This window comes from Bufo bufo, chromosome 1 (assembly GCF_905171765.1).
Source record: "Bufo bufo chromosome 1, aBufBuf1.1, whole genome shotgun sequence".
Taxonomy (NCBI): domain Eukaryota; kingdom Metazoa; phylum Chordata; class Amphibia; order Anura; family Bufonidae; genus Bufo; species Bufo bufo.
In genome coordinates, this window is record NC_053389.1 from 20,348,136 (window position 1) to 20,365,735 (window position 17,600).

General features: G+C 44.5%; 1 protein-coding gene across 2 annotated transcripts in view; it reads left to right on the forward strand.

Moving 5' to 3' along the window:
* The window catches only part of LOC120992188 (B-cell receptor CD22-like), an 87,229-nt gene that overhangs the window by 68,118 nt on the left and 1,511 nt on the right, over nucleotides 1-17,600 (forward strand). For both annotated transcript variants that reach the window (XR_005776936.1, XM_040420992.1), the window contains exon 10: nucleotides 16,719-16,773. Coding sequence is in view for 1 of the 2 variants with exons in the window: in XM_040420992.1 (XP_040276926.1) it covers nucleotides 16,719-16,773 (55 nt within the window). In the remaining variant the exon portion in view is untranslated. Of the gene's footprint in view, nucleotides 1-16,718; nucleotides 16,774-17,600 lie in introns of those variants that run through there.

Genomic DNA, 17,600 nt, shown 5'->3' on the forward strand with positions numbered 1-17,600 from the left:
AACAAGCTCACGTTCTTTAAAATGAACCAGGCCTGGATCGCACAAGACTTGTCTGTACCTTGTGCAGAATAGACAGTTCTAACAGCCTCAACCATCCATCCTTGTACTCAAGTGCACTTATTCCTTTTTTTTTTTTTATATGTCCCAATATTTTGGGGGATACCCCTATGTAAAAATGCAAAATAACACACATCTCTGTTGGCTACCTATTCCTCTTTCGCCGCCGCTTTCACCTAGACCGCCACGTTAGCCTACACGGCCACATCCACAATTCACCGCCTCCTCAACCTCTTCCTCCTACATCATTCCTAATTTTTATTTTTTTAAGATCTTTTATGTTTTTTTATTAATTTCCCTATCCAAATTTGTTTGCAGAACATTTGCCATGCTCTTAAGCACATTTTGCTGCCTTTTGCAGCCCTCTAGCTCTTTCCAGGGCAATTTTAGAGCTATTTTAGTGGCCAAAAGTTTGGGTCCCTATTGACTTCAATGGGGTTCAGGTTCGGGTTCAAGTTCGGGTCAAGTTCGGGTTCCGAACCCGAACTTTTTTTTCAAGTTCGGCCGAACCTGCCGAACCCGAACATCCAGGTGTCCGCTCAACTCTAGTTATTAGTAGTTTTTATTTATTTATTTATAACTTAAAGTTACTGATATAATTGTGTCCATATTTGTTATTTACTTGCATTAATATTCATATAATATTTCAATTTGTTTAGTATTTCTTTCTTATTGGTTATTTTTTTTATGCATTTTATGTTTTTCTTTCATTTTTTATTTTATACTGTATTTGTGTTTTGGTGCTGCAGTTGAAGGGGTATTCCAAAAGGTAAAAGTTATCCTATAGACCCCCACCCATCATGATAACAGAGGCCCCGTCCCCCCTGGAGCTCCCCTTAAATGCCCAGAGCAGCCAGTTACACATGTGCTCTATTCATTTCTATAGGAGGTTTGGAAGCAGCTGTACCCAGCTATGTTTAGAACTCCCATAGAAATGAACAAAGAGGCTACATGCATGGGCGACAGGCCAATCCAATCATTTTAGAGGAGCTGCATTGGGGCTGCAGGGGGTACAGGGCTCCAATTCTCATCATTGATGGGCGTCCCCCACTAGTTTAATAGATATCCCCTATCCTGTGGATAGGTGGTAACTTTAAATAACTGGAATACCCCTTTAACAATAATGCTGTAGGTAACAGTCCACTATAAGTTTCCTGCTACAACACACTGAGAAGTAGGTGAAGAAAGCAAGCTAAAAAGAAAGTAACAGAAATCATAGAGCACAATGACGGCAAGCAAGGAAGAAAGAAGGAAAAAGGGGACAAAATCAGGAAATAAGGCTGCTGAAATTGTACACAAAGGATCTCGTTAGGGCTAGCTAAGTCTCCATGAAAGAGCCGCACTTGAACAGAACATGACATTTATATTTTTAATGTATAAACATTTATTTACACTTTATATTGTATTCATTTCTTTTGAGTTATTGCTTTTATTATTATTATTATTATTATTATTATTATTATTACTTTATTTATATGTTTATGTCATGTTACACATGCATGGTTTGCCTTTTCATTATGTGTGTCCCTTCTTTCTTCCCCTAGCTTTGCTCTCTCTCTTGTCTCCTCCCCTCTTCTTCATTCTAGCTTCACCCCTCATCTCTGCTACTTGCTCCTGTTAGCTGCTCACAGCATGATTTTTTAACCTATACATTTGTTCATCGGTGTATGATCTGCACAGTTTGGAATAAACTTCTTCACGATCTACAAGGTGTTGTTTGGATCGAGTCACTGTCAGCCAATTCACCTAAGGTTACGGTTATTGCCATCTCAGCAGAACTGTAAGTTCAGAGATCACATTGTAATGCTTCGACTGGAGAGAGGCAAAACAGTCAAAAAATCTGTAAAGGGATCTTACAAAATCTGCAAAATATCTTCCAAGGGATCCTTGCTAGGTATGCATGTGTAGTGAGATGTATATGGACACTGGAAGATAGCAGAATATAAGTATAAGCATGTATACTCCAGCCAGCAAGTAAATCTCAGCATAAGATTCATCAGTTTTCTGCACAGATTATTGAAGAAACTGTTCATGCAACTGTTATATAATCAGCTCCTAGACTGTCTGTATTGTCACATGCATTCTGCCTGAAAGTCAATCTAAGCTCTGTATGCAATCAAAACTAACTTTGCAGCAGCCATTGCTAAACTTCTCTCTGACTCCCCCTCCCACTGGTTGCCTAGGAAACCCTCTCCCAGAGCCAGAAGATTGATGCATTTCTATGCAAACACATACCTTGTGATTTAACCCTCTGTTTGTTATCACAATGCACCAGCAAGGCAATGTACAATCTGAGGAACCTAATACACAGAAAGAACCTGAACCTCTAACAGATCAGGAGTCAGATCCTCAAGGCCACATAAAACAAAAACGTTTAGTGAAGCCAACCTGGAAAGTCCAAGAGAACTATGAGGCTGACAAAGAAGAACTGCTGCAGAACATCAGCTACTCATGGTCTAAAACTATTGAATACATGTCAGCTCTGTCTCAACCAATTCATAAGGTATTGCACCTAGAGGGTGCTGTTAAGCAGTTGAATGCTGCCTATGAGAACTACCAAAGACTGTCTGCTAAATACAGGGAGTGCAGAATTATTAGGCAAATGAGTATTTTGACCACATCATCCTCTTTATGCATGTTGTCTTACTCCAAGCTGTATAGGCTCGAAAGCCTACTACCAATTAAGCATATGAGGTGATGCGCATCTCTGTAATGAGAAGGGGTGTGGTCTAATGACATCAACACCCTATATTAGGTGTGCATAATTATTAGGCAACTTCCTTTCCTTTGGCAAAATGGGTCAAAAGAAGGACTTGACAGGCTCAGAAAAGTCAAAAATAGTGAGATATCTTGCAGAGGGATGCAGCACTCTTAAAATTGCAAAGCTTCTGAAGCGTGATCATCGAACAATCAAGCGTTTCATTCAAAATAGTCAACAGGGTCGCAAGAAGCGTGTGGAAAAACCAAGGCGCAAAATAACTGCCCATGAACTGAGAAAAGTCAAGCGTGCAGCTGCCAAGATGCCACTTGCCACCAGTTTGGCCATATTTCAGAGCTGCAACATCACTGGAGTGCCCAAAAGCACAAGGTGTGCAATACTCAGAGACATGGCCAAGGTAAGAAAGGCTGAAAGACGACCACCACTGAACAAGACACAAAAGCTGAATTGTCAAGACTGGGCCAAGAAATATCTCAAGACTGATTTTTCTAAGGTTTTATGGACTGATGAAATGAGAGTGAGTCTTGATGGGCCAGATGGATGGGCCCGTGGCTGGATTGGTAAAGGGCAGAGAGCTCCAGTCCGACTCAGACGCCAGCAAGGTGGAGGTGGAGTACTGGTTTGGGCTGGTATCATCAAAGATGAGCTTGTGGGGCCTTTTCGGGTTGAGGATGGAGTCAAGCTCAACTCCCAGTCCTACTGCCAGTTTCTGGAAGACACCTTCTTCAAGCAGTGGTACAGGAAGAAGTCTGCATCCTTCAAGAAAAACATGATTTTCATGCAGGACAATGCTCCATCACACGCGTCCAAGTACTCCACAGCGTGGCTGGCAAGAAACGGTATAAAAGAAGAAAATCTAATGACATGGCCTCCTTGTTCACCTGATCTGAACCCCATTGAGTACCTGTGGTCCATCATCAAATGTGAGATTTACAAGGAGGGAAAACAGTACACCTCTCTGAACAGTGTCTGGGAGGCTGTGGTTGCTGCTGCACGCAATGTTGATGGTGAACAGATCAAAACACTGACAGAATCCATGGATGGCAGGCTTTTGAGTGTCCTTGCAAAGAAAGGTGGCTATATTGGTCACTGATTTGTTTTTGTTTTGTTTTTGAATGTCAGAAATGTATATTTGTGAATGTTGAGATGTTATATTGGTTTCACTGGTAAAAATAAATAATTGAAATGGGTATATATTTGTTTTTTGTTAAGTTGCCTAATAATTATGCACAGTAATAGTCACCTGCACACACAGATATCCCCCTAAAATAGCTAAAACTAAAAACAAACTAAAAACTACTTCCAAAAATATTCAGCTTTGATATTAATGAGTTTTTTGGGTTCATTGAGAACATGGTTGTTGTTCAATAATAAAATTAATCCTCAAAAATACAACTTGCCTAATAATTCTGCACTCCCTGTATGCTGATCTCTTAAAGCGGTACAACACAGAAAATTCCTTAAAAGAATTACAGGAATTGAATGAGCTCAATCTTGAAAGAGACGATCTAGTAATACAAACAAGGACAAAAACTGAAGTAAAAATCGCACATCTCCATGAATCTAGATCCCATCTCTCCACAACTTCTAAGCGCTCCACACGATCTTCCAAATCCTTAAGATCAACATCTTCTACTCTCAGGCGACACCACCTTCTGGAATAAGCGTGGAACAATGGAAATACTCTTTAGAATATTTATTCTGAGATATCACACATAAAAAATGGCCAATATTATAAAATAAAATACAATAAAACATTCAATTACAATAATACACTGGATAAAAATACAATTAAATCAATAAGGATGTGGTCTCCTGAAATAATGTCTCATGAGATAAGTTGCGGCAGAGAGCTGTAAAAATCCACCTGTAGGTGTTTGCCAAATGGGACTGTCTCTGTGAGACTCTTACCGCTCAGTAGTCCCGATGTTATTAGTATATGGTTAACTTCCACGGAGCGGTGGAGAAGTGTCGTCACCAGAACCCTGGATTCTCAACGCTGAATGATGAACAAGCGCGCAGCTTGCAGTAAGTAGTCACACCACGGTGCAGGATACAAACACCGGAGCGCAGGACGCTGAATGCTGAATGTTCAGCTCGGAGGGCGTGCTCTCGATCAGATGATCCCCACTAAGATGACGGATATCTGGAATGTTCAGTTGAAATGCTTTATTCCGCTGCTGTGCCGGTACTTTGAGTTCAGGGATATCACATATAAGTTTCGTTCCCCTCTCTGTCTCGTAGGCGCTGCTCTATCAGTAGAAGAGCCGGCGCTCGATGGTTAATGCAGGCTCCTTTTTTTTTTTTTTTTTCTGCGCTGGACTTGATTTGTAGATGAGGGTGTGATACTCCTCAGAGAAATCCTTTTGGAGTGCGCCTAAGGTCTGCAGTGAGACACAGTAGATCCGGGTATCTATGATACTTTAGCACGGAAAGTCAATGTCCATCAGGGGGGATCCTAGCACCAAACGCGTTTCGGGGTCTGTTATCACCCCTTCCTCAGTGGAAAGTAACCACTGAGGAAGTTACCACTGAGGAAGGGGTGATAACAGACCCCGAAACGCGTTTGGTGCTAGGATCCCCCCTGATGGACATTGACTTTCCGTGCTAAAGTATCACAGATACCCGGATCTACTGTGTCTCACTGCAGACCTTAGGCGCACTCCAAAAGGATTTCTCTGAGGAGTATCACACCCTCATCTACAAATCAAGTCCAGCGCAGAAAAAAAAAAAAAAAAAAGGAGCCTGCATTAACCATCGAGCGCCGGCTCTTCTACTGATAGAGCGGCGCCTACGAGACAGAGAGGGGAACGAAACTCATATGTGATATCCCTGAACTCAAAGTACCGGCACAGCAGCGGAATAAAGCATTTCAACTGAACATTCCAGATATCTGTCATCTTAGTGGGGATCATCTGATCGAGAGCACGCCCTCCGAGCTGAACATTCAGCATTCAGCGTCCTGCGCTCCGGTGTTTGTATCCTGCACCGTTGTGTGACTACTTACTGCAAGCTGCGCGCTTGTTCATCATTCAGCGTTGAGAATCCAGGGTTCTGGTGACGACACTTCTCCACCGCTCCGTGGAAGTTAACCATATACTAATAACATCGGGACTACTGAGCGGTAAGAGTCTCACAGAGATAGTCCCATTTGGCAAACACCTACAGGTGGATTTTTACAGCTCTCTGCCGCAACTTATCTCATGAGACATTATTTCAGGAGACCACATCCTTATTGATTTAATTGTATTTTTATCCAGTGTATTATTGTAATTGAATGTTTTATTGTATTTTATTTTCTAATATTGGCCATTTTTTATGTGTGATATCTCAGAATAAATATTCTAAAGAGTATTTCCATTGTTCCACGCTTATTCCAGAAGGTGGTGTCGCCTGCTTTTCTTTGCTATACATTTCACTTTCTTAATTGGGTGAGTGACCCAATCAGCAGTGAACCCACCGCTATCCGTTCATCTTTAGTGTTGAGCCTCCCTACTTTGCCTTTTTTCTGCTATATCTTCTACTCTCAGCCAACGACACATCCGCTGATGCAGAAGCTTCTAAAATTCAGGCAGTTTTCGCCCAAGAGAAAGCAAAAATGGAAGCTGAGGCTGCACAGAAGAAAGCGGAAATGGAAGCTTGAAGGCGTTTCTCTCAATGACAATCTTCTCTCGGGACCCAATCTGAACAACAACCTCTTGGGAGTCCTACTCCACTTTAGACAAGAGCCAATTGCCATTATGGCCGACATTCAACAAATGTTTCATTGTTTTATCGTCCGTGAAGATAACAGAAACTTCCTCAGGTTCCGATGGTATCGCAATAATGATGTCAACAACGAGGTCATAGACTATCGGATGAAAGTTCACGTGTTCGGCAATAGCCCTTCCCTCGCAGTTGCCATTTATGGACTGATAAAAACTGCCCAAGAAGGCGAACATGAGTTCGGGACGGATGCATGTCAGTTTGTGGAAAGGAACTTCTACGTGGATGACTGTCTTAAGTCCCTACCTACAGAAGAAGAGGCCATTGACCTTCTCACCAGAACCCAGAACATGCTCGCCACTGCCAACCTCAGACTACACAAAATCATCTCCAACAGCAATAAGGTAATAGGAGTATTTCCTTCCGATGATCATGCTGTCAGTGCCAAGGAATTCCAACCAGAGTCTGACCTTTCCCTCACACAACGCAGCCTTGGATTGCTGTGGGATGTTAAGCAAGACACGTTCACATTTCAAACATCAGCCTGCGACAAGCCCTTCACAAAAAGAGGAGTACTGTCTGCAGTGAACAGTATCTACGACCCTTTGGGATTCATAGCACCCTTTACTATTCAGGGTAAAATATTACTCAGACAACTCACCACAGAGAACACTGACTGGGATACCCCTTTACCCAAGGAGAAACAACAAGTGTGGGAATCCTGGAAGCAGTCCCTCCAGGCATTGGAACAGTTTAAGATACCACGCTCTTGCACTCCTGCGTCCTTGAAGAATGCCACCAGACTAGAGATCCATGTCTTTTCTGATGCATCCATGGAAGCCATACCTGCTGTAGCTTATCTCCGAGCTGTACGCTCTAACGGTGGAATAGGAGTAGGATTCGTCATGGGCAAAACCAAGCTAACTCCAAAGCCTGCACATACCATCCCAAGGCTTGAACTCTGTGCAGCCATGTTAGCTGTTGAAATTGCTGAGCTTATAGAGCATGAAACAAACTTTGACATTGATTCCTTTGACTTTTACACAGATAGCAAAATCTTGCTAGGATACATACATAATCAAACAAGACAATTCCATGTGTATGTCGGCAATCGAGTGGAACGCATCAGGAAATTCTCCACGCCAGAGCAATGGCACTATGTATCCACCGACCTTAACCCTGCCAACTTAAGCAGTCGTGCAGTGCCTGCTGCTACATTTCTGGATATATCATGGATATCCCCACCCAGTACTCTTGAATGAAGAATTCTTCTCAAGGCCTGTAGAGTCTATCTTTGAACTTGTCCATCCGGATTCTGATAAGGAAATCAAGACCATTGCAGTTACACTTAACACCTCTGTGGAAGCAAGGGTAAAACTGAATTCTCTTCGATTTGAGCGGTTTTCTAAGTGGTCTTCGGCTGTACGAGCGACTGCACGTTTTATTCACATTACTCACCACTTCGCAAACAAGGATGGCACAAATCAAGAGTGTTGTAAGTGGCACATTTGTAAAGGACTCCCCACTATTGCAGAGGTTGCTCAAGCGGAAAGAGTCATCATCCAATGTGTCCAACATGAAGTATATTCGCAAGAGATCCACAACTTGTCAAAAGGACTCAACCTATCCAAGGATAGCCCTCTATACCAGTTGAATCCTATAATTGATCAGAATAAACTACTTTGCGTTGGCGGTCACATTGCAAGGTCTACTGCGATTAGCGAGGAGCGACTATAAGAGCCTTCACAACGTTACTGCTCTTATAGTCAGACATTACCATGAGCAAGTTCAACACCAAGGCCGGCACTTCACCGAAGGCGCAATGAGGTCCAATGTTTAAAAACACCAATGGAAACAAGTTCAACATCTTGCTAATGCATTGTCACGGCTGAGGATGGGGGAAATCCTCAGCCGTGCGCTGGTGTGTGCTGTAGGCCTACTCGGCCAGGAGAACAGGATAGGGAGCAGGTCACCTCCTACAGCGTCCCTACCCTGACCCTAACTCCTAACTGCATGGGCCGACCTTAAAGGTAGGAGGACCCATGCGCAGGAACCTCGGATCCCTAACTCACCCTCCGTCCGGTCCCTGCGCTAGGAGTCTGGGTAAGACGACCTACTCCTTCTAGGCACGGAGGAGCAGGAGTCTCAATGGCCAAGCTGTTGGGAAAAGGGGAACTCATACAGCCTTACGGGAATGACAGGCAAACTATTAGTTCCACCAACCTGTCACAGCCTTGCTGACTGGATCCCTGAGCAAACAGGAATCCAGAACCGTAAGCTGCACCAAACACATAGAAAGGTCCCAACAGAACATAACATACAACATCAACACACAGCAGACATAAACATAAGGACAATATCTTTATGACCACAGGGGTGGCTCTCACTGGCAGATAGTAACACAGGAGGCTGCTCCAGCAAGCATGGCTGAAACAACCCCCAGAGCCATGCTAACAGTGAGGCTATATAGGCCAGAAAGCCACACCCCACAGTCGGACACACCCAGTGACACACACACACACACACTGGGAAGGAAGTTAACCCTTCCAACACCCGGGAAGGGAAAACACAACATTAAAGGGAAAGTGTCCAACAGTAGCAACCCACTGTGGTTGTTGCCACTGGCCAGGACATGGGTGGCAACTGTGTCCTGGGGAATAGCCCAGAGGCCGGGACACTGCCACCACATGTACAGACAGCCAAACGTTGCCACGGGCAACCACAGTGCAGGAAAAGTGTCAGTGCACACAACACACTACACAGAGTGCACACAGACAAACAACACAATGAACACAATACACACACACCTAACAAAGGGGTTGCTAGGTGCACCCGCATGCCCAGCAGGAAAGCTGCCACAAGCAAGCGTTGTCAGCGGCAACCACAGGTGAGGCAAATACCACTGCCCTCACCTGTGATTGACAACAAAACCAAACCGCTGACAATCGCATGCGGTTGAAGAGTCACGGTCATAGCCATGGCCGTGACATGCATTTTGGAGCCGTTGGAAGATGGAGTACCTTTGCAACCTTCCAGGTCGCAGAAAATGGCAAGTAAGCAAACCCAACCTGCAAGTTGGAGACATTGTTCTCTTCAAGGATAAGGACGTTCATCGTAATAATTGGCCTATGGGTCTTATCACAAAGACTATTCCAAGTAACGATGGCAAGGTACGTAGTAATGTTTTCTTGTTTAGCTGGTAAGGCTGATTAGTCAGCCTGCATTTGTGGGAGGGGCGGAGGCTCTTCATATACGAGCCACAGCCTCACTCACAGGCGTGTGTTCTCAGGTGCAAAGCTGCCGTTGGGTGTCATTAGCAAACTAGCTTCTCTGGTGGTAGGAGTCTTTCTTTGCAGCATGGAACCAGAATAGAGCTTGTTATTTTGCTCTCTGCTACCGTGGCATGCACGCGCCATACTACGTGAGTAGGTTGGGCCGGGCCGTCTCTCCTGGCTGGTCGGAACCGACTTTGCTAGCAAACGGGAGGCTTCGCCTCAGAATCTGCTACCTCAGGTTTGCTCGTTGGGGCTAAATACTTCTATTTCTTTTCAACTTTGTTTGTTGGTAATCAGAGTTAGTTCCTATAAATCTTACAAGTTTTACTTTGCTTTATTAATCTCCTATGAAAAGTTACTTCAGCCGGTTTGCTGTAAAGGAAAAGTTACCCGGGCTGCACGTGACATCATGTTTGGAGATCGGACGCAGCATTTATTGTTTAGGCCTCTTGCTGTAGCTGTTCCTTGCCACGTGTCTCCCCCTCCTCCCGCTACCACCATCCTAAGACTTCACGTATTTCACTGCTCCATGTACTTAAAAACCCTGCGGCACTTTTATGCTCTGCTGTTATCCTGAGCGGCATTTACACTTTCGGCTTTTATTTCATGTCTTTATCCTGCATCCGCACGTCTTTACTGTCCAGCACTTCCCTACTCTTGGTTCGCATTCACTCAGATTGGTCTCACATTCAAGCTGCGGTCACCTGTTGGCTGTTACATCTCATTCCGTACCCAGCCGACAGCCGGATCCGTATTACACGCCTGTTATTACATGTTGTGTACTCGGCTTACAGCTGCTACTGTTACTCCATTTTTATTCTCGGGACGCACCACCCTGGTGTTCACACCTTGCTCCACTCACAACCAGAGCTGCGTTCATGCGTCGACTGATATACCATGTTTGCTCTGCTCACTGTGAGAGCTGTGTTTAACGTCCGCTGTCACAACATGTTCATACTAGGCTTGTTTCAGAGCTGCATTCACTTTCACTGTTACATCCTGTTTATGCTCCACTCACATTTAGAGCTTCTGTTCTACCAATTTCATTCTCGGCCACACCCAGAGGTGCATTCACACTACGCTGTCAAATCATTTTTTGCACTCCACCCTCGACCAGAGTTGCATTCATCCGTCTATCGATATATCAGGTTTACTCTACTTGCACCCAGAGCTGCGTTCACACGTCCTATGCTACTACAGGTTCTTTCCATGTCTGCTGTCACATCAAGTTAATATTCCGTTCACACCCAAAGCTGCGTCCGCATGTCTGCTTTTACATCTTGTCCAATACTCCATTCCCATACTCAGAGCTGCTCCCCCATACCATGTTTTTTAGGTACCACTCACATCCAAAGCCCCATTTGTTGTTACATCATGTGTTGTACTCTGCTTCCACTCAAAGCTGCATTCTCCTGTTCATTGCTACGTCATGGTTTTACTCAATAATCTCACCGGGGCAGTCTGCACCCACCGCTCTGGTACCTCTCTCCCGACAAAGATAACTGCGTTCTTTTCAGGCTTACGTTCCTTTCCTCGGTGGTCTGTTACATTCCATAGGCCTATTTTTCTGTTCACCTCAGGGAGATTTTTTATATATTTTTTTGGTCTTCTTTAATCCTGGTTCATATTCACTCAGACTCGTCTCCTTTAAAAAAAATAAAATAAAATAAAAACTCGCTTTCCCTACTGCAGTCCGAGTCGTCCGCCGCTTGTACACCGCCTGTACGCGTCTCCAGGATGGGTAAGCTCCTTCCCTCAGTCCATCCCCTCCACACGGCTCCTCCGATCAGCGCTCATGTATTTCCCTGTTTCCGGTCGCAGGGTCGGCGTGCGTTCCAGCGTGGAACGCATGTTGAGAACCACTGCCGGACTTATGTGTTTTGAATTGCAGGTGGTGTCCTGGTTAGTACTGTGTCATTGCTGCCCAAACTTACCGGTGCTCGCTCCTCCTGGTTCCTCTATGCTTCCTACAGCGGCATTTTGCAGATCAGGTTCACACACGCTGACATCGCTCTTGATAGTGGCTTGCAACTAAACCAGCTCCTCTATTCCTTGTTGTGGTTGCTAGGAGCTGGTCATACAGTGCAAAATCCTCACGTTGGAGCGCATGCTGGGCTGTGTTTTACATGAATACGACTCACCTGGGTTGGAAATACACAGCTTCAGCCTAGACACTATGTACAGTCACTGCACGCTGACCATTTGCCTGCCGTCATCTGTACTGATATGTAGTGGTAGCAGGGCCGTTCTGTATGTGTATGTTCATTTTTTCATATGCTATGTTTTTTCCTGTTTCCCACTGGATCGCCCAGGCTCGTACCTTCCTCTGTCTCCTGGATCGCCCAGGCTCATACCTTCCTCTGTCTCCTGGATCGCCCAGGCTCATACCTACCTCTGTCTCCTGGATCGCCCAGGCTCATACCTACCTCTGTCTCCTGGATCGCCCAGACTCATACCTACCTCTGTCTCCTGGATCGCCCAGGCTCATACCTACCTCTGTCTCCTGGATCGCCCAGGCTCATACCTTCCTCTGTCTCCTGGATCGCCCAGACTCATACCTACCTCTGTCTCCTGGATCGCCCAGGCTCATACCAACCTCTGTCTCCTGGATCGTCCAGGCTCATACCAACCTCTGTCTCCTGGATCGGCCCCAGGCTCATACCTACCTCTGTCTGCTGGATCGCCCAGTCTTTCATCTCCTCAGTTATTCCTCCTTCTGACTCGACTAGATTTTGTTCTCCTGGGAACGGGTATGTTTGGTTTATTTTTTATGTATCATTACCCCGGGTCCGTCCAGGCCCTGTTCTTCCTTCTCTGCCTGGTACGTTCAGGTCTGGTCTCCCTGCATGTCTACTATTCCGGGTTTTTTCCAGGGTCTCCCACTGTCGGCGGATCTGTCCAGGCTTAGCCTCCTATCCATTACGATACTTCCCCATGATCAGCACAGGCCCACCTACTCTTTCACACTCGTCTCACCCATGCCTGTCCCTTCCTGGTTTACTTTTTCCTGGCACTGCCAGGTCGGTCCTTCACCGGGCTACGTGGTGCAGTATTTCTGGGTCACCCCCTTTTTTTCCAGGTGATGCCAGAAGCAGATCGCGCGGGGTTCCCTCTCCCAGCCTTCAATTCCCGGGTGATGGATTAGAGTCCCTCCTTTCTCACACCAGGAACCTGGTACAACATTCCCTCTCCTCCAACACGGCCAGGAATTATGAAGCCGGCTATAAAATATATAAAGAATTCTCGGTCCCATGGCTTCGGGGGCCCGATGATGGCTTCGGGGGCCCGATGACGGCTTTGGCCCCATGGCTTCGGGGGCCTGATGACGGCTTCGGCTCCATGGCTTCGGGGGCCCGATGACGGCTTCGGGGGCCCGATGACTGCTTCGGGGGCCCGATGACTGCTTTGGCCCATGGCTTCGGAGGCCCGAAGGCGGCTTTGGCCCTGGTTTTCAGTCCTGCTGGGCTGATTGCCTGGTTGGTTGTCCATCTGTGCATCTGGGCTGATTTGACCCGTATGTATCACATACATACCCGCTTCCCTAATTTCCTAATAATCCATGTTTATCACTCACTTTATGTTTTGACCGCAAACTGGTCCGGTTCGCCCTACAGCATCATTGTCATGTCTTACGCAGATATTTCTTCTTGCTTTAATTGTTCATGCTTTCGTTCAGGTCCTGCCAGAGGAGGAACAAGTAGGGTAATTCCCTCTAGTATTTCAGTCTCTGATCGTAGTCGATCATATCTTGCCAACCAGGTCCCCGCGCAAAGTCTTTGCCTTTTTACCACGACCAGGAATTAATTTTCGTCGGTAGCTTCATTGCAATTGCATTCCCTCACTCATGGGAGGGCATAGACAGAATCTTGTATATTATGGCTTCATAGCTTCTTTCCGCACTAACCTCAGACTCCCTACAACCACGTTGAATCGGGTTTTGGACAAAGTTCAGCATTTCCTCATGGTAGAAGGTTTAGATAGTAGGTCGGTCTTCTCATCTCAAGCGTTAAAACAATTCTCAGGGGCACACAGTAGAACAACGCGCGGACCACGGCTAGCAGATAGCTGTTGTCTGGGGAACTATTATGCTTAGACTGGAGAGGCAGAACAGTTTACTTATTTATTTAGGGTCGAACAGTACAGAACTTTGAAATGGCAGGAGCACTGAAAAATGCAGGAGATTGGGTGGATGGAGAAGGACTGCTGACCAGCAATCCTTCCTCCTATTGGTGACTGTAGAGATACCCTTAAAGCAGGAGCGCTGAGTAGCTTATCAAGGTGGCTGTTGTAAACCAGCTCCTTTCCTCCTATTTGCTCAACCCCCAAGTGAAGGAGCCATTATCCAATATTTTCCTGTGTTCCATCACTGCTCCAGCTTATCAGCGGCTGAAACTGTGATGGAGCAGGAGTGCTGACCAGGGTTGCCAACCGTCCAGAAATTTATGGACAGTCCGGCAAGTTTTTTTCCTGTGTCCTTAAAAAAAAATAGACGTGTCCATGAATTTTTTTGAGGATGTTACCGCCTGACTAGTTTATTTTGGTGATAATTATCATCAATTTACAGATCACAGTAAATTCAGGTAATACGTTCTTATCAGTATATTGAGCTATAGACATGGTTTACTTATAATCTTTATCATTTATTGTGGTTTTCTAATTTGTCCTGTGGCAGTGGAGCTGCCAGAGGGCCATATGAGGGCCAGCTGAGGAGCTCAGGTAAAGGTGGGCTGAGCTCCTCAATCAGGGCTCCCAGTCTGAGGAAGGAGCAGGCTGTGCCAAGGCCTGTGGGAGCCAGGACCCTCTAACCCTGTGTAGGGTAATTGTTTTGGGGAGCTGGGTGGTAGACCCAGATCCCGATAGAGAGGGAAACTACTGTGTAGTTTGTGGCCAGACGGCCGAGGATTTATGTTTATGGGTTATGTTGTGATCCTGTAAAAGTGACAATAAAGCTTGTCGTGAACAGTTTTCACCAAAATCTACAGTGTTGCAGTGGCTTCTTGAGGTGTGCCAACCGTCTAAGCTGAGAAGAAGGTGATCCCGGAGAGCTAATTGACCCCGAGTTGTCACAGTCCATAAAAAATAGTGCCTGTAAATGATTTTGGTATAAGTTGTCCAGAAAAAAGAACAATTCTGGTTGGCAGCCCTAGTGCTGACCGGCACTGCTATGGCGATTTTTTTCAGTTCTGCTTTCTCTCTTCAGACAGGGCTGTTTCAGTAGCTTGGCCGCAAAGCAGGTGCGTCAACCTTTATGTGCTGCTCAGTGCTCCTGCTTTAATGGTTCCTCTACATTAACCTAAGTAGAGGGAAGGATTGATGGTCAGCAGTCCTTCTCCATCCACTCGTTCTCCTGCATGTTTCAATGCTCCTGCCATTCAGAAGTTCTGTGCTGTTTGACCAAAAATAAAGTTAAGTAAACAAATAAATAAATTAAAAATAATAATAAAATAAATATATACTGTATCTAATAACACAAATAAAGATAGAAATACAATATAAAAACTGTAAATAAAGATTTATACATTACTAATATAGATGTCATGTTCAGTTCAATGGAATATTCCAAGTGTGGCTCTTTCAGGGACAGTTTGCTGGCCTTTGTGTATGATTTCAGTCGCCTCCTTTCCTGCTTTCTTCCCTTAGTCCTTCATTCTTCCATCTTGTTGCCATCAATGTACACCATGATTTCTGTCGCCTTCTTTCTTTACTGTCTTCTCCACCTTCTTCTCACTGTATTGAAGTACAGGGTGGGCCATTTATATGGATACACCTTAATAAAATGGGAATGGTTGGTGATATTAACTTCCTGTTTGTGGCACATTAGTATACGTGAGGGGGGGGAAACTTTTCAAGATGGGTGGTGACCATGGCAGCCATTTTGAAGTCGGCCATTTTGAATCCAACTTTTGTTTTTTCAATAGGAAGAGGGTCATGTGACACATCAAACTTATTGGGAATTTCACGTAACTTTATTCTTTCATGAGTTATTTACAAGTTTCTGACCACTTATAAAATGTGTTCAATGTGCTGCCCATTGTGTTGGATTGTCAATGCAACCCTCTTCTCCCACTCTTCACACACTGATAGCAACACCGCAGGAGAAATGCTAGCACAGGTTTCCAGTATCCATAGTTTCAGGTGCTGCACATCTCGTATCTTCACAGCATAGACGATTGCCTTCAGATGATACGAGATGTGCAGCACCTGAAACTACGGATACTGGAAGCCTATGCTAGCATTTCTCCTGCAGTGTTGCTATCAGTGTGTGAAGAGTGGGAGAAGAGGGTTGCATTGACAATCCAACACAATGGGCAGCACATTGAACACATTTTATAAGTGGTCAGAAACTTGTAAATAACTCATGAAAGAATAAAGTTACGTTAAAACCAAGCACACCATTGTTTTTCTTGTGAAATTCCCAATAAGTTTGATGTGTCACATGACCCTCTTCCTATTGAAAAAACAAAAGTTGGATTCAAAATGGCCAATTTAAAAATGGCCGCCATGGTCACCACCCATCTTGAAAAGTTTCCCACCTCACATATACTAATGTGCCACAAACAGGAAGTTAATATCACCAACCATTCCCATTTTATTAAGGTGTATCCATATAAATGGCCCACCCTGTACATGTAATGAATGAGATACCATATAGTACTTTTACTTTTGTTCTGTAACACTGCCATCTTCTGCCTTTTTCTTTCACAGTTTGGAACTAGCAGGGGACTCAATTTAGATTCTTTAACGCTTATCAAAAACCTTGAGCGTTACTCCTGCTAGATCTGTACATGTTTTATTAAACTGTCATTGTCTTTATGTCTTTGTATAGTTTTTATTATAATTTTCTTTCCCTATAAATTCTTAAAGGTATTTGAAGTTCTAATTGCAGTACAGTGCATTGAGCACATAAATTTACAAAACTAATAAATTTGTTTTTTCAATTGTTTATTCCCTTTTTGATTTAGATCTTTAAAGGATGTGAACTTTAAAGACAATTATGTCATTTACAGCAATAGTGAAGTAAGTAACAATTTAAAAAGTTATAATTAGGTAACTCATCTTCTGGACTGACTGAATTGTGGTGTACCCTCCATGGGCTTTAGAGAAGTTATACAGGCTGGCACTATAGTATATCGTTATTTGTCTCTCTGGACCTAAAACTATTGTGTAATAATAAAAGTCAGCAAAGAACAATGAGCTGTGAGACCTGTAGAGTCAAAAACCCCTTCAGAAAGTGTTAGAGTAAAAACTAGGGCCCTGATTTATAAAGTCCTATGCTACAATGGACTTCATGAGCCTTAGGCCTCTTTCACACTACCGTTTTTTTTTTTCGTTTTGCGGTCCGTTTTTTGCGTATACGGAACCATTCATTTCAATGGTTCCGCAAAAAAAACGGAATGTGTTCCGTATGCATTCCGTTTCCGTATTTCCGTTTTTCCGTTCCGTTGAAAGATAGAACATGTCCTATATTTGGCCGCAAATCACGTTCCGTGGCTCCATTAAAGTCAATGGGTCCGCCAAAAAAACGGAACACATACAGAAATGCATCCGTATGTCTTCCGTTTCCGTTCCGTTTCCGTTCCGTTTCCGTTCCGTTTTTTCTGAACCATCTATTGAAAATGTTATGGCCAGCCCAATTTTTTCAATGTAATTACTGTATACTGTATATGTCATACAGAAAAACGGAACGGAACGACGGAACGGAAACGGAAACACAACGGAACCAAAAAACAGAACAACGGATCCGTTAAAAACGGAACGCAAAACACTGAAATGGACATACTGTAGTGTGAAAGAGGCCTTACTCTGCCAGAAGAGGCATTACATTTCTGGTGAGGCACAGGCTG